The 24,149-nt window shown below is 35.5% G+C and overlaps 1 protein-coding gene across 3 annotated transcripts in view; it reads left to right on the forward strand.

The window, feature by feature from the left end:
• Positions 1 to 24,149, forward strand: part of SCN2A (sodium voltage-gated channel alpha subunit 2) — a 213,630-nt gene that overhangs the window by 154,420 nt on the left and 35,061 nt on the right. For all 3 annotated transcript variants that reach the window (XM_088829827.1, XM_055398426.2, XM_088829826.1), the window contains 6 exons: positions 3,635 to 3,982; positions 8,412 to 8,544; positions 12,764 to 13,002; positions 14,850 to 15,023; positions 16,886 to 17,242; positions 22,329 to 22,808. In XM_088829827.1, the coding sequence (XP_088685953.1) occupies positions 3,635 to 3,982; positions 8,412 to 8,544; positions 12,764 to 13,002; positions 14,850 to 15,023; positions 16,886 to 17,242; positions 22,329 to 22,808 (1,731 nt within the window). The remainder of the gene's footprint in view (positions 1 to 3,634; positions 3,983 to 8,411; positions 8,545 to 12,763; positions 13,003 to 14,849; positions 15,024 to 16,885; positions 17,243 to 22,328; positions 22,809 to 24,149) is intronic.

The raw sequence follows: 24,149 nt of genomic DNA on the forward strand, positions 1-24,149 counted from the left end.
CTAGCTGGGTATCATAGGTGATGACTGACTTATACAACATGTACTATCTGGCTCAAATGGATATCTGTTTCTGAAGTGGTATTTGTATCAAAATAGAACTGAAGATTTTTTTCTGATAAATAAGTAATCAAGCAACTAATTAAGAAGATGGAGAGGGCAATGAAGATACAAAGAGAGAAGGAGAGAAAAGGAGGGGAAAAGGGAGGGATGCTGAAGGCATACTAATTTCACTGTGCAAGCCCCTGTAAGTAATACTGAAAATAGTGAGCCTGGGTACAGTGGTGAAGGGTCCATAGCTTTTTCTAGGTTTTCCTAGGGCACAAGGCCCAAATGTATTAAAAATTATTGTTTTATAGGGGCATGATAGACAATTGTATTGGTAACCATTGCTATTTTCATATTGAAAAAAATATATACTTTTACCACTGGATTACAATTTCCTCAGAGTACGTGGATTGTATGAAATACTTTTTAGACTTCTTAAGACTTGTTAGTGTGGGATCAAGAGTGCAGTTTCTAACCACGGCTCAAGACAATCTGGATATTTTATTTTTAAAGCCTTAATAAGATACTGTTGGCCTTCTAAGGTTATTATTTCCCTCTATTTGTGATAAGCCAAAGATCCACTTATTATAGCAGATTGTCTTCTTACTGTCCATCCATCCTCTATTTGTAACAGGACATTTGATTGCTATAGATTTACGTACTAATATAAACAGTGGAAGTTGAGGCTAACCCATGGAGAACAATCATTCTTCATATAGCTGCCACATGTAAACTATGCTCTTGTGTGACATAATTCACCTTTGAACTTTGAGAAACATTGTGTCTAATTTTATAACTTATTTCTCTCCAAACCATCTACTGGTGCTAATTGAGGGCAGTACTTGTACTACAAAAATATGAACTGTTACTAAGAGTGGTACATATACATAATTTCTACTTTATTTCCTATTGTCAAGCATTTATTGTCTGGCTTTCTTTCTGAGGTAATGATAACCAGTAGGTCACAAATTCTGTAGATATTATTTCCTTATATCTAATTCAAAGTCCCTTGTAAATAAAGAAAGGAGACATGGAAGAAATTGGATAGTGTAGGAGAGGTTTTAAAAATATTCATATGGAAATAAAAAGGAAATGAATTATCTTTCTAATGCAGTTGATAATAGGAATGAAAAAGCATGAGTATAGGAAAAGAAGAAATAAGTTCTGGGAGATTAGATCAGTATTCTTAGATGTGTTTCTTTCTTTAAATAATGACTAAGATCACATAATATAAGATAGTATTTAAAGATTACAGACATTTTATAGATATTCATAGGTGTCACTGAGAAAATCATTCTTTAGCTGAAAATAAAATTAAATGAATACTTATTAGTCAGGGAACATAAAATATATATAGGTGCAAAATAATAATTTTCAGTTCAGTTCAGTCGCTCAGTCGTGTCCGACTCTTTGCGACCCCATGAATCACAGCACACCAGGCCTCCCTGTCCATCACCAACTCCCGGAGTTCACTCAAACTCATGTCCATCGAGTTGGTGATGTCATCCAGCCATCTCATTCTCTGTCGTCCCCGTCTCCTCCCACCCCCAATCCCTCCTAGCATCAGACTCTTTTCCAGTGAGTCAACTCATCGCATAAAGTGGCCAAAGTATTGGAGTTTCAGCTTTAGCATCAGTCCTTCCAGTGAACACCCAGGATTGATCTCCTCTAGAATGGACTGGTTGGATTTAGTTAGTTTTAAATCCTTTGGAGATAAAAAGATGAAACTAGTAATGTTTAAATGATGAGTTGGTATTCTATTAATAATCATAGAAATTGAACTTAAGCCAGCTTAAGCAAAAAAGAGAATTAGATCATGAAAATAATATCGATGAGTAGCTTTAGGCACAGCTGAACTCAAGGGCTCAAAACATGTTCAGTTCAGTTCACTTCAGTCGCTCAGTCGTGTCCGACTCTTTGCGACCCCATGAATCACAGCACGCCAGGCCTCCCTGTCCATCACCAACTCCCGGAGTTCACTCAAACTCATGTCCATCGAGTCGGTGATGCCATCCAGCCATTTCATTCTCTGTCGTCCCCTTCTCCTCCTGCCCCCAACCTTTCCCAGAATCAGAGTCTTTTCCAGTGAGTCAATTCGTCGCATGAGGTGGCCAAAGTATTGCAGTTTCAGCTTTAGCATCAGTCCTTCCAATGAACATCCAGGATTGATCTCCTTTAGAATGGACTGGTTGGATCTCCTTGCAGTCCAAGGGACTCTCAAGAGTCTTCTCCAGCACCACAATTCAAAAGCATCAATTCTTCGGCACTCAGCTTTCTTCACAGTCCAACTCTCACATCCATACATGACCATGGGAAAAACCATAGCCTTGACTAGATGGACCTTGGTTGGCAAAGTAATGTCTCTGCTTTTTAATATACTATCTAGGTTGGTCCAGGGCGAAATATCTCTCCACATCTACAGATTCCTCCAATATGGTGATAAGATGCCCACCATGGCTCCAAACTTAATCAGTGGTTTTTAGCAACCACAATAAAGAATGCATCCCTTTCAGCTGCAAAAGAAATTGGTGACTGTCAGTGGACCATGCAGAGTCCGCTACCCATTTTTAAACCAGTCTCCATGGCCAGAGGCATGGAATACACTCATTGGCTAGACCTGGATCATGGTCTTGCCAGAGAGCATTTCTTGAAGATAATCAGGGTACTGTCACCAGACAAAGGACAAATGAATATTGGAGAAGCAGGAACAAGTGATCCCTAGAGTGAAGTTGTAAAAGTGGACTAGTAGTAAGCAGCATATGATTCATTGTGCTCAATGCTACTGTGCTTGAGAATCAAAGTAAACTGAATGATGCCAATGACATTGTAGCCATCTAGAAAACTGTTAAATGATTGTGACCAGACACTTAGTGAAAACCAGGTTTTTGTAAATATGGTGCTCTTCAGATTTCTCGAGACAGACAAAAGAGTGAAAATCAGGGAATGAATCATACAGTCTTTCAGTTTGGCCTTTCAGTTTGATTTGTTTAAATTATTTATGAGGACTGTTATAAAATATGCAATGGGAAGGGGAGAAATTGCTCCTTGTTACTATACTTAAACAGACCTACTAGCAAGATTGATTTCATTTTTCTCTGTGGTGAGATCTGCATTGGGGTATGGTCATGTGGTCACTAGTGCACTCTTACTGGTGTAGTTTTGACTTCAAAGGAACCAAACGTAGTTGTGTACTTAATTGCTCTCCATTGGATTGTTAAATAAGAATAGTTTCTAGAGAAGAGTTTAGTAAAGATTTCAGTTCTGAGTGCCTGAAATGAAACAAAACAGTCTTCAGGGGTACTTCTGACTCTCTGAAGTCATGGGTAAAGTAGAAGAAAATGACAGAAAATCAGAGCTCAGAAGATGAAAATGAAGGAAGGAAGAAACAGGGAAAGCAAAATAAAAGAGTTGAACCCAGGAGAAAGTTCCAGAATGCCACCAGCAGTTACGATACAAGCCTTCGTTCACACCCATCCAATGCCTTATCTTAGGTAAGTCAGTAGCTATGAAACGATGAGTCCTGGCTCATATTTTCCAGAACATTAATTCTGTTCATCTGGTTCTTTGTTTCCTTCCTTGTTGTTGCCAGTCTTTGCTGAGCATCCGTGGCTCCCTGTTCTCTCCAAGACGCAACAGCAGGGCGAGCCTCTTCAGCTTCAGAGGCCGAGCCAAGGATATTGGCTCTGAGAATGATTTTGCGGACGATGAGCACAGCACCTTTGAGGACAATGACAGCAGAAGGGACTCTCTGTTTGTGCCGCGCAGACTTGGGGAGCGGCGCCACAGCAACGCCAGCCAGGCCAGCCGCGCCTCCAGGGTGCTCCCCATTCTGCCCGTGAACGGGAAGATGCACAGCGCTGTGGACTGCAACGGAGTGGTCTCCCTGGTCGGGGGCCCTTCTGCCCTCACATCTCCTGCTGGGCAGCTCCTACCAGAGGTGAGACCAGTGAAACCTGCAGCTGTTGGGAAGGGAGGTGTGGCAGGTGCAGGCAGGAATGCTTTTCTATTTCCACCTGTATGAGTTTTAGTGAGTCTACTCTTCAAAGGCCAAGGGTCAGTTCAGTCAAGTTATGAACTTATTTTGTCAGATTGTTCCTTTCAGACTTTTCTACAAATGAGTTAAAAACATAGGTTGGATCTCATAGACTATAATGAGAAGTCCTCCATCATTATTACCACAGTATCAAACTTGCCAAAAATACAGCAACAATTTATCATGCATTATTTTTAATTAATATAAGCAAAATAAATGCAAGAAATGATGTAAATACCCATCTTAAGGATCTTTTTATTTGTAATTCTTTAAAAGGAGAACTTGATACTTCCGCTTGAAGTCAATAGTATTACTATGTGTCTAAATTCTGCAACACAACATTCTTCCTCTTGGCAGGTCAAGGTGCTATAACATTTTAGCACTCAATCAAATGACCTTAGTACATTTATATGGTAAAGAAGCCACTTTAAGTACCTGGTAAAGTAATGTGTTATAACTGTTAGAACAGATTTCAATTTTTATATTACTGTCCTGAGTTTTTTAATAAGCATAATGGCCATAAATCATGCATACAGAACCTAGTGGAATTTAGTTTCAGCTAAATACTAGACACTGGGATTATATTATTGACATTTCCTTTGTAAAACATAAGTGCTCTTTAACTTTGGTATTAAATAAGATTTCATTTGCCAGTATAAAAAATTCTAGCAATTTGGTTGTACTTTATAGTTTACCAAATCATATTAAAGTCTTCTTTGTTTGATTTTTTTTTGGCAAATTTTACTCATTATAGCTGGATGAACTCTGTCAGTCACATTAAAATCATATGGAGTCAGCTTTCAGTCACCTGATAGAAGAATTTCTTACCTTGGATTATAGAAACAGTCATTGATCATTACTTTTTTGGCCTGGCTTCTCCCCACCACTTCTCCCAGAGAGATATTCAAGTATCCTAGAATCAGATCAAATTGTGAATAAAAATAGAACTTTATTGTGAAAGAATCTGGAAAAATGCAAAATGAATGTCAACTTCTCTCAAAAAATAATCATGCCTAACTATGTACCAGACAGTGTCCAGAACACTTTACTTGCATTAATTCATTTAGTCCTCACAACAATACTTTATCAGAGTTATTAATATTATCTCCATTTTTCAGAGAGGAAACTGAGGCCTGTGCATAATGGAGCTAGGATTTGACCGTATATATGGAGAAGGAAATGGCAACCCACTCCAGTATTCTTGCCTGGAGAATCCCATGGACGGAGGAACCTGGTGGGCTACGGTCCACAGGGTCGCAAAGAGTCGGACACGACTGAGCGACTTCACTTCACTTATGCTGGCTACTGAACCTACATTCTATCCATATGGCAATATTCCATCCGTCCATTCCGTCGCTCAGTCGTGTCCGACTCTTTGTGACCCCGTGGGCTGTAGCCTACCAGGCTTTTCCATCCATGGGATTCTCCAGGCAAGAATACTGGAGTGGGTTACCGTTTATTACCTCCCACTAATTTTCTTTAAATTTTCTTAAATGGAAAAGAAGAGATGGATAAGGAAACAAACACTTTCATTTTTACCCAGTGTTTCTCAAGATATATTTCGTCATCAGACTACTTGCCTCAGAATTCCCTGGGATACTTCTTAAAATGGAGATTTTTTATTTCCCCCTCCCTCCACCCCTGGCAACCACCATTCTCCTCTGCTTCTCTGAATTTGATAACCAAAGGGTCCAGCGTTTCAGTTATGCAAGATAAATAAGTTCTGGAGATCTACTGTGTGGCATAGTGCCTAGAGCTACGATTACTGAATTGTAAACTTAAAATTTGCTAAGAAGATAGATCTTATGCTGTCTTCTCAACCCAAATAGCAACAGCAACAATATAAAGTGGTGGAAGGAAACTGTAGAAGGTGATGGAAATGTTTATGAACTGATAGTGGTGATGGTTCACAGGTATATACTTATCCTTCAATTCATCAAGTTGTGAGTGTGAAGTATACATAGCTTTTTACATGTTGATAATACTTCACAAAAGTGGTTTAAAGAAAGAAATGAAGACTTCTGGGCCCACTCAGATTTACTCAGACCCAGACTAAAAGGCCAGGAATTAGTGATTTCTTCTTTCTTGACAAGCATCCCACATGGTTCTTACACATAATGAAGTATGAGTATTTCTGGTCTTGATAAATGTTAATTGAGAACACAAAAATAAATCTACAACTTCTTTACATAAATGCAAGAGAATTTCAGTCCATCAGAAAATATTTAGCGTTTATCTTTAATTATCACTCCTGTCCTATCACAGAGGGTGGAATAAATCTCTGAAGGTAAATTCGGGCAGTCTAAACAAAGCCTGGTTTAGTGTCTGTTTCCTGCTGCGTGGTGTCCATCCTTCAGTGTTTCAACCAGGTGCTGTGAGGCAGGGCACCGCACCGTAGTGTAGCAGGAGCTGCAGAGGCAGACCAAAGTTGTGGCTTTGCAAGACTGCAGAGAGAAAGAAGAACAGAAAATATAAACAGCGGTGGGCAAATGCTACCTTCCAGAGCACACAATATCCTGCATTTTCACGTTAATTCAATTGAAGCAATTTAAGAAAGAATTTCTTTGGTAATATCATTAGAGAATTTGAAATCTAACAGTAAAAATTAGACAAATATCAGATAACATATCTGATTTTGTATAAAGCAGAAGGGACCAGATGGTCTTTAAGTGACCCCATTTTTTCCCCCAACTTTGACTTTCTCTGATGAAGAAAAATATTTTCAGTTCTGATGCAACATTAATAGGATGTTTCATTCTTAATAATTGACTAAATAATAATTAAACTAAAATTTATAACTTTATCTTACACTTACAAGAGAGCCCATCCTTGGCATTGAAACTCTAATTTAAGGCAAGACATCATAATGGGGGAATCTTTGATTTTTAACAATAATATAATGAATTGATTCTTTTCTATTCCAAAGTAAACTCACCAGAATTTCAATATGGGCAGAAATTTATTCCTACTTCAAGAATTCAAACAATGAAGTCAGCGATCACAGGAGAAAAAAGGGGCAAGACTCAAGCATTTCTAATGCAAGTCTGAGTGCTAATAATAAAGAAGTCACTTTTATTTCACTAAGGATTTTCCTTATTTATAAAATAGCAATATGAGTCCTGTTCACCTACTTTATTGTGCTATCAGTAATTAACATTATTTTATTAACCTTGTTACCTCTAATACATACATAGTCAAAAGCAGAATTTCCACTCCATTAATAGGATTGTCATTAACGAGGATGAACATTCATTTAGGTCACCCTGCTGTGATTCATGGGGTCGCAAAGAGTCGGACGTGACTGAGCGACTGAAATGAACTGAACTGAACTGAAAATTAATTTTACTATGAAAGAAAAATAAAATTCATGAGAAAAAAATAACCCCTCTCTGAAACAAAGCTTTTTAAATAAAAAAGTTGTTTCTTAGAATTGAAAATATTTAGCCTCATCAGGGAAAGGCAAAGTGTGAAGGTAAAAATTTTAAATGGGGTTGCTTAAAGGTCATCTAGTCCCATCTGCTCTATACAAAATCATATGTGCAGTCCTGTATCTGTACCTGTCTATAATGAACAGAAGCATTTTAATATGGAATTCACACTTTAGGAGAGCTACTACTGATGCATATTAGGGAAACCTGTAAAGTTCTTTTCATTCATTAAACCACATGAATATATATAAAGATCTAGTAACATGTGAGTAAATCAAGCAGTGATATGTTTCATTTTGAAGTTCTAGATAGGATTGACTGAAATGCTAAAAGGTTCTATCTCCTAAGAAGCAAGATCCCTCCAGCCCAAAGCTCCAAGATGGAGGAATTAGAAAAGTCCATCTTGATCACAAACCCAGGTATCCCTGAATTCTGAGAATATGATGGGCTTTCAAACCCTTCCCAACAATGATGATTCTAGCAATGTCTTAGTGAGCTGTTTATATCTGACAAAGCATAGTGAATATTTAGCTGTTGCTGCTGCTGCTGCTAAGTCACTTCAGTCGTGTCCGACTCTGTGCCACCCCGTAGACGGCAGCCCACCAGGCTCCCCTGTCCCTGAGATTCTCCAGGCAAGAACATTGGAGTGGGTTGCCATTCCCTTCTCCAATGCATGAAAGTGAAAAGTGAAAGTGAAGTCGCTCAATCGTGTTCAGCTTTTAGCAACCCATGGACCGCAGCCTACCAGGCTCCTCCATCCATGGGATTTTCCAGGCAAGAATACCGGAGTGGGTTGCCATTGCCTTCTCCGGAATATTTAGCTAAATAACACCTATTGCAGAAACACTTTGGGTTTTGCTGCCTTTTAAAAATAATAGTTATTTCATATGAAATTTTATTTTTAGGGAACAACTACTGAAACAGAAATAAGAAAGAGACGGTCCAGTTCTTATCATGTTTCCATGGATCTTTTGGAAGATCCTACAACAAGGCAAAGAGCAATGAGTATGGCTAGTATTTTGACCAACACCATGGAAGGTATGTCAAAAGTCTTACAGCACAGTTACTTGGTGGTGCTTTGCTAATGGTGATAAAAAAATTTTCATAAATTCTAAGAGTTAATTCTTCCTGAATTGATACCACAATATTATTATTTCTTTTATTAAATAAAAGTAAAATCCACATGCAATACATGGATTCTGTTGTCTCATATAGATTTTTACATTTAGCCTCCAAGAGCTACTGCAAACTCAAGGTATACCTGGAATATAACCTTGGTAGATTAAGTTCCTAAACTGTTGAAGTTTGTCACGTGCATGACATCAAAAGGAATGTAATGATAAATGTTTATTTTTATAGTGATGCTAACACAGTTGACTTATATTAACTGCTTGAGACAAGCTATAAACTCGTTTGATTTAACCAGAAGTATAAATGAAAAAACTGGAAATTAGGGTTTAATATTAACCACTTTGAAGCAAAGTTTTCAAAATTTTGTTAAACTACCTTTGCCTCTCTCTCTGATCAGAGTTTAATAATATCTCAGCTTTCTCTTTAGTTGCTGATTATATATGAGTAGTTAATATATTGTTAAGAGGTCTGGATGTTATAATTCCAAAATAAAGAATTTGGGGACAGCTTGATTTGTGATCACTTATTGGCTCTGTGCGTCTATTTGTGGTTCTGTAGTTGTTTCTTCATCAGTAAAGTATTGATAATGATGTTTAGAATAACATTGTTGTAGAGACTAAATAAGACCTCCTCCATAACACCTATGTTCCTGGCATGTAGAAGGCAGTCAATAACTAGTATTATTGGTTGCTTTATCATTATTTTGTTAATTCACATGTTTATGCCTTTCTGTACTGTTTAATGAATTCAAAGATCAACTATCAATTTCACCTTGGAAAATACTTTCATATAAAATGTATTCTGTCATCCTCCGTTGCTCTTCTTTGCCCTCTCTCCCTTTCACTTTATAACCCTCCCTTTCCTTCCCCTCCCGAGTGTGTGTGTGTGTGTGTGTGTAGATGTGTGGAAGGAAAAAAAAAGATGGAGAATGAGAAAGAGAGAACACAAGCATGTGGGCATGCTTCTCTGTTAGTTGTAGTTTCTCTTAATAATGGATAGATTCTTGGAATAATTATTCTCCAGTCTGAATGCAAAGATCCTGTGATATTTAATATCAATACCCCAAACCTGAGAGTCACAGCCAGGGAAATCTCACAATGTAGATGGTCATATATATCACAGCCATGTCAGTTACTACAGTCCCAACATTCATAATGTCCTAATGCAATATCAGAAATCTTTTCACTGATTTCTATGGGATATTAAACTCAGTACGTTCTTCCCCAACCTCGCCTGCGTTAGCTTGCACTCCCTCTTCCCCCCCAGCTGCCAGTAGCTTGCTCCTCCCTGTCCCTCCAGGTAAATCTTTTGAAGATTCTCTGGTCTTCTGCTCCTTGCCATAGCAAAACCACTGAGGGGAAGCTGCCAGTGGTTCTGCTACCGATGTCAGCAGCATGTCTGCTCCCTAAAGCAAGAAGTAGAGAAGGAGACAGGGTAAGTCCTAATTAACACTAATTTGCACTGATGATGGCATTAAGTTTGGATTAACCTAAGAAGGTACTTAAAAACATCACGCCACCACCACATAATTGAACTTATCCACTATAATACAGAGTTAAAAATGAGTGCACACGTTCCCATATCGCCCTCCAGGAATATGTGTCTCATGGAATTGCTTAGAGTGAAATGGTGTCCTAGAGATAAGAGTAACTTAGGAAGCAGGAGACTGAGTGTTTGGCTTTAATATCTGCAGAGCTTTTAACTTGATATTTTTGCGAGGAACAATGGCTGAGTTTTCATTCTATTTTTCATTGGTTGTGTAGAATGCAAAGCATACTTTTCTTTATTCGGTTATATCTAAACACTTCGAATCTGGCATTAATCAAGGCTGGTTGGTAGCTGCATAGTGCACACAGGCAACTAGAACTGTCTTTAATATAGTCCTTTTTGGTTCCTGATAATGGTGGAAAAGTGTCTTAGGTTGACATAATCTGTTTATATGGGGATCCTTTCTTCTAAGTCTAATCGTGTTTTAGTTCACCTTTGCTTTTTCCAACCAGGCTTGTTGACCCACGCTGACAACTTTTGTTTTCCCTCTTTTGAACTACAGCTCAGTTTCCATTGTCCGGGGTAATGAATAGCCTCCTACTTAATGACACTGTAGGAGAGACACAGAAATGAATTGTTTCCTTTTCAAGTTTTTAAAATGCAAAAACCACATGGAAATATTTCCTGGTCATATCTTTAGGAGGAACGGTGGGAGGTGAGGTGGAAGCACTGGGGAATTGAGGGAAGCCAGCAAAGATCTCAACTCAGTTGTAAATGCGTCTCAGTGTGGATAACCCACCCAGGAATAATGGAGATGTGGCTGTAGTTCTCTCCTGAGTGCTTTGTTTTGTTTCAAAGTGTGATAATTCTTTTTGCTTTTTGGCATGAGTAATTGAATGATTTTATTTTAGAACTTAACAACTCGGCTCCACTTTTTCCTGGTGTCAAGATGAGCAACACTGGCTGTGTTTTCCCTTTTGAACTTTTCTTTTGTTTTTTTCCACACAGTTTCCGTTTGCTTCTCTTTATCTACTAAATTGAAAGTAGCATTTCAAAAAATACTTATGCTAACTGTACATAGGCAAAGAGATTTTTTCAGTTCTTTTTAGTTATTTACTGTAAATGATATTGTCCTTTTATCTTCAGTATAAATATGAGTTTATTTGGGAGTCTTAAAAGCATCTACAAAACAGCACATAAAAACTATTTGTTTTTCTTCTGATTTACAACTTAACTATTCTTTATTGTTTACAAAATTACATATTAAGAGAAATGGAAATAAATTATGTACTTCAAGTATTTCAGTATCTAAGGACACAATTGAAGAATCTGCTTTTAATGGAATTCTGTGAAAAATAATCAGGAAATTAATTTACTTTAGTGAAGTAACAAACTTTATAAAATTAGTAGTAAATGTTTATCTACAAAGCAAAAATCACTACCTATGGTAGTGTTTGTCCGTTGTATGAATTCCCTTAAAAAGTTTAATTCCTAGTAAACTGTCCCAGATTTGGAGAGATATTCCAGTTGCCACAGTAGTAATACTAAATTGACTAAACAGTGTCAGTTATGCTATTGATGAACAAAGAATTTTTTCCTCAATTTTAGTGCTCATCAGTGCTAATCAGGTCTCACATTTGGCTGAGCAAGTGATAGACTGTGAAATTGGCAGAAAACAACAACTGCATCCTTTTCTCACTCAATAATTGATTGAGATAAATATACCAAAGAAAAATAGTAGATAATTTCCTACTTTCTAATTCTCCCAAATTCTTTACCAATATTTACTTTTTCAGTATTTTGAGCATCACCTTAAAGATCTGTGCATTTCTGTCTTTCTCTCCTATTATTTAGTTGAAATTCTTTTTTGAAATCATTATACTATTTTCTTAAGTAAATATGTTTTTATATGAAATATTTTATCATCGGTTTGGTGTGATTGTTATTTTAACACATTAAAATAAATACATTTCATAAAAATCTATTGATTATACATATGTTCCATCTAAAATCCTCTTGCATTTTACCAGGAGTGCATAAGTCACATTTTGTGAAACAGCAAGGATCTCACTTTCTTAGGGTGGATATTTCTTCTTCTTTTGTGTTGTCTAATTAAATCAAGAAATGTGAGGGGAAAAAAGAGTCTTGCTGAGTTTAATATATAATACTATATATAATTAGGTTTAACCAGAAACTTTTAAGATTGGTGATACTGACAAAACTTTTTCATTAAAATACCCAAAAAAACATATCTAATCCAGGAAACTGAAATTCATCATGACTAATAAAGGTTTTAAAGACATAATATAAGTGTTCTGTCTGGAACATAGATGATGTTTAAGTATACTCGACACATGTCCTATCCATTAATTTGTAATAGCCTTGAAGATAATTATCAGGTAGTTTAATGGTATAGATAGAATCTTGGAAACCATGTTTAACTAAGATACATTCGTAAAGTTTACTAGCCCTTCCACATTTTTTATGACAGCTAGTCTATCAGTGCTTTCCTGCTCAACCATCAAATTAACCAATAATGCTTTTAACAACTTCAGAATTTTTTAAGAGTCACTTTCAATTTAAACCAAAGACTTAAAAGAGAGGAAGCAGTTTTCATAAGTATTCTGTTTTCTTCCAGAACTTGAAGAATCCAGACAGAAATGCCCACCGTGCTGGTATAAATTTGCTAATATGTGTTTGATTTGGGACTGCTGTAAGCCATGGTTAAAGGTGAAACACGTTGTCAACCTGGTTGTGATGGACCCTTTTGTTGACCTGGCCATCACCATCTGCATTGTCTTAAATACCCTCTTCATGGCCATGGAGCACTATCCCATGACGGAGCAGTTTAGCAGTGTGCTGTCAGTTGGGAACCTGGTAAGGCTCACTGAGGGTTACTCTGCTCACTGAAAGAGTTTATGGTTACTTTAATGAATTTCACTTATCACTCTCAAATTAAATATGAATTAATTGGCCATATTTACTTGGGCAGCAAAAGTTCAGCATTACTTTTTTATAACAAATTATATTGCTTCAGTTAAGCAGTAGAAAAGAGTCAAAGATTTTATTTATAGTTTGACTTAGAATTAAATATAAAATGCCCATTCATTAAAAAGATCATTATGAATTACAGGGGACATAGATCTATGGTAAAATGCTGATGTGTTCCTCAGGTATTTAGAATAGACTCTTTCAGACATGTTTACATTTGTCAAACAAATTAAGTCAGATAATTTTGAAATATCTGTTAATACCTGAGGGTTGATTTTTAAGAGAAGAAACATCATATAGAAGTTATTATTTCTGTTTGAATTTGTCCTATACATTTAGGAATTTATAAATGATTAAGTTTTGCATATTTTTTAACTTAAAATTCTGTACTAACATTTGTGGCTACATGGTAGAGTGAGAGAATGGAAGTCAAAATGAATAAATTCAGGTAACAAAAATATATTGATATCAATGTAAGAGGTTTATTAAGTTCTCATGAACCTCCCACCATGATAAATGAACATATAAGGTTCTATATAGATAGTAAATGATATTTTCTGAAGGATGATACATAATATTTTTAGACTCTGAAGTAGCCATTATTGTTCTATTATAACCAGAAAGGTCTTAACTGATAAAGTTACAATATATATGCTGACCACTTATTTTGTATCAGGCATTGTGCTAAATGGTTTACATAAAATCCCTCTTTCTAGGTACCCACAAAGTCAGTCCTCGGGTAGATATTATGAATGTCTGCATTTTACAGTGAGGGAATCTATACCCATGAGAAACTGACAGAGCAATGAAAGCTTTAAATACTGTATCAGAGACTCTAAAAGGTATTTCAGAGACTGTTTTAAGCTGTGCCCCCCAAATCACAGAACTTTAGGAAAGGACAATAATGTTACCTAGTCCAAATTTTTTCACATAAGTAGGAATCACGTCAACATTATCTATAAAAAAGTGAGCAAGGGATAAAATAAGCTTTGTGGAGATGAGTATTAGGAAACAGCTCAATGGGCTTAAGCAAAAATAAGCAAAATGAATTTTAAAAAATAATTCATTACGTCAAGTAACTAAAGTCCATTTGGGCATAACTCCAGGTTTTACTCTGTCTAGATTCAAGTTCTCAGTCAATGTCATTGGGAGTTAGCTTCTTGCCAGCTTTTTCCCAGTATGTTTCTTTCATCTCTGGCTGGATATTCTATTGATGGCAGTGTTCTACCAACTTCTGTCCTACTGACACATCTCACTAAGCAGAAGGAGTATGCCTCTTAACCTGTATTTCTAACACAAGCCCAAGTATTGAATACCATCAGCCTGGTTGGAGTTACAGAATAATTTCTAAGCCAGTCAATCTGGTTCTAGGGTTAGAATGCCCTAATAGGTAATCGTTTTGCGAGTTTTTGAAAAACTAGGGAGATCAGAGGCAAAGTCAGGGTGTTGACCGCAATGAGTTACCTGAACCTTTCACTTAAGAATATAAAAGTGAGAATATTAGTTTTATTGTCTTAATTCTCATATTCTTCATCACTTGATAAACCTTAACTATAGTAAACAATTAAATATCAACTTGAATACAAACCATTTGAAGATACTAATTTCCTGTGTCTAAACCAATTTTTTAAACTCAAAACTAAATTGTGATTTGTTGGGAATAAATTAAATTGCTTAATAGTTATTTATGCTTTCAAGAGTCTTCACTCATGTAATAAACATTTCTCACTTAGGTCTTCACTGGGATCTTCACAGCAGAAATGTTTCTCAAGATAATTGCCATGGATCCATATTATTACTTTCAAGAAGGCTGGAATATTTTTGATGGTTTAATTGTGAGCCTTAGCTTAATGGAACTTGGTTTGGCAAATGTGGAAGGACTGTCAGTTCTTCGATCATTTCGACTGGTAAATTAACTGAGAGTAACTATAATATTTTTATAAATAATTTAATTAGTAGTCACTCTTTTCTTGTAAAAATTGCAAGATCTCCCATAGCTTTAATTTTGTTTGAATATATTTCTAACAAAGCAGATGGTAATTTCTTCTTCATTACAGTTTTAATGCACAGATTAAGTTTAATTCAAATGAACAGCCAATAATTCTCTCCTTAGTAATTGAATGTCAAGGCTAATGGGAAGAGAGAAAATGGAGGTCATACATAATCCCAAATCAAATTAAACAACACAATACATACCTCTCAGCTATATGGGGTTTGCTTAGACATAATAAGGGGCTTGACTGGGGCTTTGGATGGGCTCCTCTTTCTACCAGAGGCTAAGAAATTATGGAGTTGCCCACTTTGCCCCCATACAAGACTCGGAACTGGGTAGATTGCACAGAAAAGAGGACAGAGCTCCTATTCATCTGTGTTTTGAGCCAGGTGAGGAAGTCACCAAACCACTCTCTAAGAAAAGTTGCCTATATAATATTTTAATTTTAAGGAAAGCTCTTTCATTTGTTCGTTATATTTAATAAGTTTAGGCATCTTTTTAAATTAAGAGACAAAATATCACTTGACCCATTTCCATTTAAAATTTGATGTTTTATTGTGCTGTTTATTTGAGTTGGTTCCAACTTTTTGTGATTTGTTTTCAAACAACATTATATATAGGTGGTAAAGATAGATTCCTACAGGCAACCTACCTTAATGGTGATTAATTTCAAGAATTTGTGATCAAGTTTGTTTAGAAATTTCCTTACTACTTTCAAATATTTGTTAAGATCCTTAGAGCTGTGATTTCCTTTCCTAGTCTTTAGCTGTGGATCTAATTTGAAACTAGAAGGATTTAAAAAAAAAATAGCAGTGATTATATTACGAGTAAATATGGGCAATTACTTTTAAAAAGCTTAGTAGGTCTTTATGATAATGTGATGCAGTTTAGGAAGGTACAAAGCATAATATCACTAATGTCTTGTTTAGTATATCAGGCTCTTTTGCATTAATTATTCTCTGGGAATAAATTAAAATTTTTGGTTCTTATCTTTGCTCCTTTGGGTCACTTAGTTGTCATTAAATGATGCACTACTCTTAGCCTGACATTTACTGAAGCATCAGAAATAAAATGCTGATGCTGTTTAATGGTAAATGGTGCTCTAGAGGCTTCTATGAGCTAATATAACCAATGTATCAGGCATAGTGGTGGCAAGCCATTTACACACCATAATGAGTTGATTAATTAAATCATTGAAGACATAAAGGTTGACAAAATACAGCTTTTTATTCAAGTCCAAGTATTTCTTATTTGAATATAATAAATCTCCTTTAAAATACAGCCTAATATTACAACATGCTAAAGGTCAAAACAGTCTAAGATTTAAAGAAATTAGTTGGTTTTTCCCTTGAATCTTACCTAATTTAAGTGTCAATGTTGTTTACACTTGTGCATTTCAGCATATTTCAAGTACACTGAAAAATATATCCACTTTGGGCTTTTAAATAATGAGAGCCTCTACTAGAGCCTCTACTTCTCTGAAGCAGTTTCTGCTAATTAATCACCATTAATTTTAGGTATTTCAGTTCCTTACAGAAAAACAAAAAGAATAGTATAAATGCTTATGTAAGATTCTGGAATTTAAATGCCAATTAAAAAAAACCTGTATTCTTATTTTATTTACAATATATACTATTTCAGAATGAAGAATATAGACAATAGTTTGACACACAAATAACCCATCACCTAAAACTGAGACACTGTAGATTTTCCCTATAAACAAATACACAGATTCTTCCAAATGCTGAGCAGTAATGACCTTGTTTCTGTTTTCAGCTTAGAGTTTTCAAGTTGGCAAAATCCTGGCCCACCCTGAATATGCTAATTAAAATCATCGGTAATTCAGTGGGGGCTCTGGGTAACCTCACCTTGGTGTTGGCCATCATCGTCTTCATTTTTGCCGTGGTCGGCATGCAGCTCTTTGGGAAGAGCTACAAAGAATGTGTCTGCAAGATTTCCAATGATTGTGAACTCCCTCGCTGGCACATGCATGACTTCTTCCACTCCTTCCTGATTGTGTTCCGGGTGCTGTGTGGAGAGTGGATAGAGACCATGTGGGACTGCATGGAGGTCGCCGGTCAAACCATGTGCCTTACTGTCTTCATGATGGTCATGGTCATTGGAAACCTGGTGGTATGTGGTAAAACATTTTTCTCATTTTCAGTAAAAGATAATGTAACCATCAGGAATGTTTTGTACATTATTTTAAAATCAAGTTTCAATCTTCATGATGGCAGGAGTCAGTTATAGATCAGACTATAGAAATCTACATGAACTCTTTTTAATATTTACTTACATTATTTTAAATTTTTTCCATCTATATTGAACTGTAATTGACATGTAACACAAACTCTTAAAATATCTTTTGAACCAAAGTTGTTCTTCATCTCTGTACCTCTACTGTTCCATGGAGAGGGCCATTTTTGACTTTTATCTTTCAGTTCTTGTGCTAAAGCATGGCAGTGCTATTAGACAGTCATTCATTTTATTTATAAACACTAACAATATTGTCACTTGAAAATGTTTCACATTTGGGTTCTCTGCAAGTTGGAGTTAAAAAAAATAGTGAACATCTCAGTCCATTAAAAACACATCAGTATTTGTTGCGTAGAAACGACAGTATGAACAAGTAACACTGACTCAAGAATCGTTTGTTATCATTTCTGTGTTAAATGAACTATGCCCAACACAACCCTACTGAGTCCTGGAGGCCTGGGAACGATGGTAGAATGATATATCTGGCACAGTGATAGGACATTTACTCAAACAGGAATAAAATGAGTAAGTGAAAAAAAAGTGAAAGCAAAGTGTTATATGTAAAGTTCACAAGATGGAAATGTTGCTTTGCAATGGCAAGGATCATCACAGAAGGCTTTGTCAAAGAGTTCAGACCTGCAAATATCTTAAATTGAGATATAAGAAGAAAGTAGACCATCCCAAGCCAGGAAATAGTGGACACAGTGGTTGAGAAGAAAGGACAATTGATTTACTTGAGAGGGATCAGACTCTCATACGTTAAATTTATTATACTAAATTGCTTGATCAGGCCCCAACTCAGCGGAATAGAACAAGGACTATCATAACCAATAGTTTAAAGCCTGCAATTTATAGACTTCATTTTCTTTCACATTAAAAGTAACCTCCAGTCCCCCAGTCAGTTCACTTCAGTGGCTCACTCATGTCCAACTGTTTGCACCTCCATGGACTGCAGCATGCCAGGCTTCCCTGTCCATCATCAACTCCCAGAGCTTACTCAAACTCATGTTCATCAAGTCAGTGATACCATTCAACCATCTCATCCTCTGTCGTCCCCTACTCCTCCTGCCTTCAATCTTTACCAGCATCAGGGTCTTTTCCGATTAGTCAGTTCTTTGCATCAGGTGGCCAAAGAATTGGAGTTTCAGCTTCAGTATCAGTCCTTCCAATGAATATTCAGGGCTGATTTCCTTTAGGGGGGACTGGCTCAGTCCCCAGAGGAAGAGAAAAGGGAAAGGGCAAAAGCAAAAAATTATCATTTATTTCTATTTTTTTGCAACATTTCAGTCTTCTCAGTATCCTGTTGTTAATTCTGACCTGTTCTTAAAATAACAAGAAACAAGAATAGTGTACAATCCAGAAATGTGAACAGTGACTTACAATATTACACATTTATTAATTATCTCATAATTTCGGTAGGTTGGAAATTTGGGAACTACTTATCTGGTTCTGGCCCTGGGTTAGTTAAAAGATTTCTATCAAGATGTTGATGGGAGACAGTTATTTTGACTAAGATTGAAGAATTGACTTCTAATAAGGCTCACTCTCATGGCTGTTGGTGAGAGGTCCCAGTTCAGCCTTACTGGTAGATGGCTTGTTTTTCTCCACATAGATCTCTCCATAGAGTTGATTATCTTCATGACACGGCAGTTGGCTTTTTCTTCCAGAGCACAAGACACAAAGCACAGGGCAAGGAGAAAGCTCTTTTTATGTTCTAATCTTGAAGTCACATTCTGTCACTTCTGCAGTATTCTATTGACTAGAATAATAGTCAAAAAGAGCTCACATTTAAGAAAAAAGGATTAGACTTTAACTTTTGAAGGGATGAGTATCAAATAATTTTAAAACCACTACAATTCCAGATATAACTTGCTTGCTTTCACAAGATGCAAGAATGAATGGAACAGAAAGAAACGATCACAGGGCTACATAGAAGAAAAACAGAGAAAATGTTGATTTGTATTTTAGATTTGGTTTGATATCCTTTATATATCTGGCATACACTGGAAGAAGAGAATAGAAGGCAGAAAACAGAATCCTTTATGACAACAATGAGTGAGAAGACTGGACACAAGCAATGAAAATTCATAGTGGGGGTAGCAGAAAATGTTTGAGGTCAGACTTTGTAGAGTTTAATTTATGAAAAGGCTGATTATGCATTACCAAATTGAATATTTTTTCCTGTAGACAGTTGAAAGCTTCAGATGTCTTTTTATCAGGAAAGTGGCAGTGAGCAAGTAGAATTTGGGTAGAATTTGTGGAGCCAGAAAACACAGAGAATTTAAAGAAACTCAACATACCACATATGATCTTTAGTTTACTGAAATAGGACACATCTCTCTAACTATACAAAGAATTCCAAGTTGAAAAGAGAATTTCAGGAAGTATTCATACCTATGGATGTCATTTATAATAATTTGGATTGCTACATATACATAAAATGGTATAACAGATTAAATAATAATTTCCATCTATTGGCATATATTTAAATTTTGTACCTTTTTTAAAAAATTAAAGAATCTCATTTACTATAAGTTAAAAAGTATTCCTCCTTTTGTGATATCTTGTATATTTTTTCTAGAGTAACTAAGGTGGTAATAATATCTGTCTTGTTTATCACTGTTAAGGAAATATGTTCATATCACATTTCCTTAAATAAGATTGACTGAACCTGGTGCACTACTTTTTACAATTCTTCCTTCTCATCCTCACCAAAAAGGTTAATGTCCCCCAAAGACAAGCTGGCATAACCTCCTGTAAGCACACATAAACTTCCATGTCATGCTCGACCACAAAAGGTATAAGTAATCACTGCCTTGTCCACAGACAAGACAGAGTGGGGGCTATAGGTTGCTTTTCCCAGGCTATCATCTTGGTTTGCTAACACTATGGCCAGAAATCCTCTTACAGGTTCAAGACAGGTACTGTAGAAAAAGAATACTTTTTTTTTTAAGATTACCACATCTAGAAGTAGCCACTTCTATCTCTAAGTGGGGCATTAGCACACAAGAAGGATGTGATAATTGTTTTCACCAATTAAAAATCAGGCTAGAAAAAGTATTGATAAAGACAATATGTTTCAATCTTGAATCCCAAATGGAAATTATTATTCCAAGAGAATAATTTGGGGACATATGAAAGAAACAGTTTCACTCAGTGAGCTATCAAGTCTGTCTATGACCATGTGTGAAACAGGATCCCAAGTTTCAGTTCCTGAGTAAGCTTGTTGAACTGTATTTCTTTAAATTGCTTTGGTCACACCCACCACCTTGGTCAGCTGTTAAACTGATCAATACCCTTTGGTAATAAAGGAGGTCTAGAAAAAGAGATTAGATTGAAAACAAAAAAAAGTAAATTGAAAGTTTAACAGAGAGTAGGTTGGATCATAGTAACAGTGACGTTAACAACTAAACTTTCTCAAGGGTTTACCCATGTGCCAGTAGCTTTGTGAGGGCCACGTGGATCCCTTAACTGAATCCTTAGAACAATCTTGTAAGCTTAGCACTGAGAAAATTGACATAAACTTGATTCTTACCCAATGCTTTAATTCTAATGTGAAAAGGGAATGGGCCATAAGATATAACAGTAAATGACACGTAATAAAAACCCGCTCCAAAGCTTTGAGGGGAACTATAGCTGGATCTCACTCTGGCAAGGTTGACTAATATTTGTCAAGAAAAAGTTCCTAATAGAAAAAGTTCATTAATGAACCTTAATAAATCAAATATAGAAAAAATTATGGTACCATAATTCAGTTTTATTAGGGATAAAACCCAAAATGTAGCATTTAATTTTTTCTCTTTCATCTATTTTTATCCAAATAATACTTTCAAGGCAAATCACAATAAAATATAACTTTATTGGTAAAGTTCAGATGTGAAGGAGCAGGTCTTAAGTACGAATACTAGCAACCATGGTATAGCAACTGAAAGATGTCAGTATAGACTCACATAATTATGTGCAGTCCTTGTTGTATCTTATAGGTTTTTACCTTTCTTAACACCATTGGTTAGACTGACTCATAACTGGTTAGACAAAGGAACTCTGAGGCTCTTTAACCTATTAAAAGATAGGAATATAGCAAGAATGCAGCATCCTTTTCTTTGGAGTTCTACTTAATACCTTTCCTAGGATTCCTCTTCTGTACTATTTGCTTTTTGTCTTTGGACCCCTTCAGGGCCATATCCTTTTTTGTCATTGTTCTGTCTGTTTGAATGATCAAGGGCTCATATACTTGGTCTTATGCCCATGAGAGTGCTCTATTTCTTAGTAAATTACCTCTTTTTGAGTTTACATAGCAGATTTATGGTCACTAATCATTTTGCTAACCCATATCAGTGGGTCCTATTTTTGGAGACTCAAGCTATTAGAGTAATTAGTGGTCTATAACCATTTCTTTATACTATTTGCAACTACTGTATAAATCTAGTGGCCATGATTTTCTGAACCAAAAACTGAGATTTTTGATCTAGTGGTAGGTATATATTTTTTTCTAAATTGACAAGTTATCTAAAGTGCAAGAATACATACAAACATAAAAATAATATAATATTTAAATATAGTGGAATCATCTTTGGTTCAGGAAAATATAATAAATTATCAGTGTCCTGGAAAACCCAGGTTACATGGGGAAAATACTTAACATCCCAAATAAAACTTTCTTTTTTTTTCCTTTTTCATTGTATAGTTATCTAGATAGCTAAAATTTTTCATTTGGAATTGAACTTAATACAGAAGTTTTACATAGCAGTGGTTTTAGTAATTTTGCAGTGACTAAAATGTAAATAGTGTTAATGGAGTATTATTGGCCGGGTATTTTTTTTTTCCAGGATAGTTTATCATAAATTAGAAAGAATATCTATTAGCAAAAAGTGAGGTGTAAGAACAACTTTGGAAAATTTGTAGTTCAGAGCAATAGAAACAATGGAATATTTTGATCACCAGCTTTCCTATTGTGTTTTAGGTTCTGAACCTCTTCCTGGCCTTACTCTTGAGTTCATTCAGTTCTGACAATCTTGCCGCCACTGATGATGATAATGAAATGAATAATCTCCAGATTGCTGTGGGAAGGATGCAGAAAGGAATCGATTTTGTTAAAAGAAAAATACGTGAATTTATTCAGAAAGCCTTTGTTAGAAAGCAGAAAGCTTTAGATGAAATTAAACCTCTTGAAGATCTAAATAACAAAAAAGACAGCTGTATTTCCAACCATACCACTATAGAAATAGGCAAAGACCTCAATTATCTCAAAGATGGCAATGGAACTACCAGTGGCATAGGCAGCAGTGTAGAAAAATATGTCGTGGATGAAAGTGATTACATGTCCTTCATAAACAACCCCAGCCTCACTGTGACTGTACCAATTGCTGTCGGAGAGTCTGACTTTGAAAATTTAAATACTGAAGAATTCAGCAGCGAGTCAGATATGGAAGAAAGCAAAGAGGTAGGAATTTCTACATAAGAAGATATTTTGGTATTATGTTTGCTTTAAACCATCCAGACTTTTAAAAATTATTTTCTTTCTATAAGAAAATAGGAAATACCTATTATACAATTTCTGTGGCAAAATTGGTGATAGATAAATTGACAATATAAAAGTATATAGCTAAACAAAATATAGTTAACTCATTCTTTTAAGTAGTCACCATTTTGAGTTGCTGATAATATTAATATTCAGGTTAATATGAATTTTTAAAAAGATTTTAAATAATTTTTGATCTGTGAAAAATGCCTCAGTTTATCCACTTTCTTCCTTATAATTTTCCCACAATGGTATTTTATTGTATATACTAGAAAAATGCTTGGTGAGGGGCAGTTCCAAGCCTCATTTTGCTACATTCTTTGCTCTTATGGAATAACATAAAATGTGATTTTATTTAGTTTTCACAGGCACATTTTTAATGGAAGTATCATTGGGATCTTGGCTTGATATTTACTTGTAGTTTCATGTTTCCTGAAGTAAACAGTGTTTTGAAGGAAGTGAAGGTAGCAATGAAGAATCAGGTTGAAAATATTTTTAACCCTACTGAGCACAGTGCATGCTGTCTAAATGTAAAATTCTAAATTTTCCAACTACAGTAAGACTCTTGGTAATTTAAAGAACTTTTTGATTTATTAGAAGAGTATAAATACCAGGGTATATTCTTGGTTTATTTATAGATTAATAAGCACAGAGTTGGGAATAAAGAGAAGGAATGTAAACCCTCAATGTTTTTTTACACAAAAATTAAGCCAGAATTCCCAGCAATTAACACTTGCATAAGCAAATAAAAATAACAACCAAAAACAAAGATTCATTCTTTGTTGTTATTTGAATTGATTGGCAGGAAACAGAAAGACCTCTATTATTATTCTCATCCTAAAAATGATGATTTGGGAGAGTTGGAGACACTGAAGGATGTAATTTAAGTAGTGAAACAGTGTCACAGAAATTAGGGATCAGTTAATAAAATTAAGAGTAAAAATATATTTCTAAGAAAGGAACCTTAGATTTTTTAATCAGTTTTACTATTTATCCTATATAATTATGGAAAAAGATACTATTTCTGTTTGTTCTTTTTTGTAAGATAGTATTGCTAATTCAGTGATTAGGTGGAAGTAGGTATTAAACATTAACTTCAGAGAAAGTTTAAATATAGTTACTAAAAGTAACAGGTAGCAAGACCATAGGTACTAGTTTTACAAAATAACAATGAGATTCAAGGGGGAAATCAAAAAAACCTTATAGCCTGGAGCAAATAATTGCTGTAATTAGTTGAACTCAAATGTACACTAATAAGCTGAA

This window comes from Moschus berezovskii, chromosome 2, assembly GCF_049115385.1.
Source record: "Moschus berezovskii isolate FMDL1 chromosome 2, NW_MosBer_1.0, whole genome shotgun sequence".
In the NCBI taxonomy this organism is placed as follows: domain Eukaryota; kingdom Metazoa; phylum Chordata; class Mammalia; order Artiodactyla; family Moschidae; genus Moschus; species Moschus berezovskii.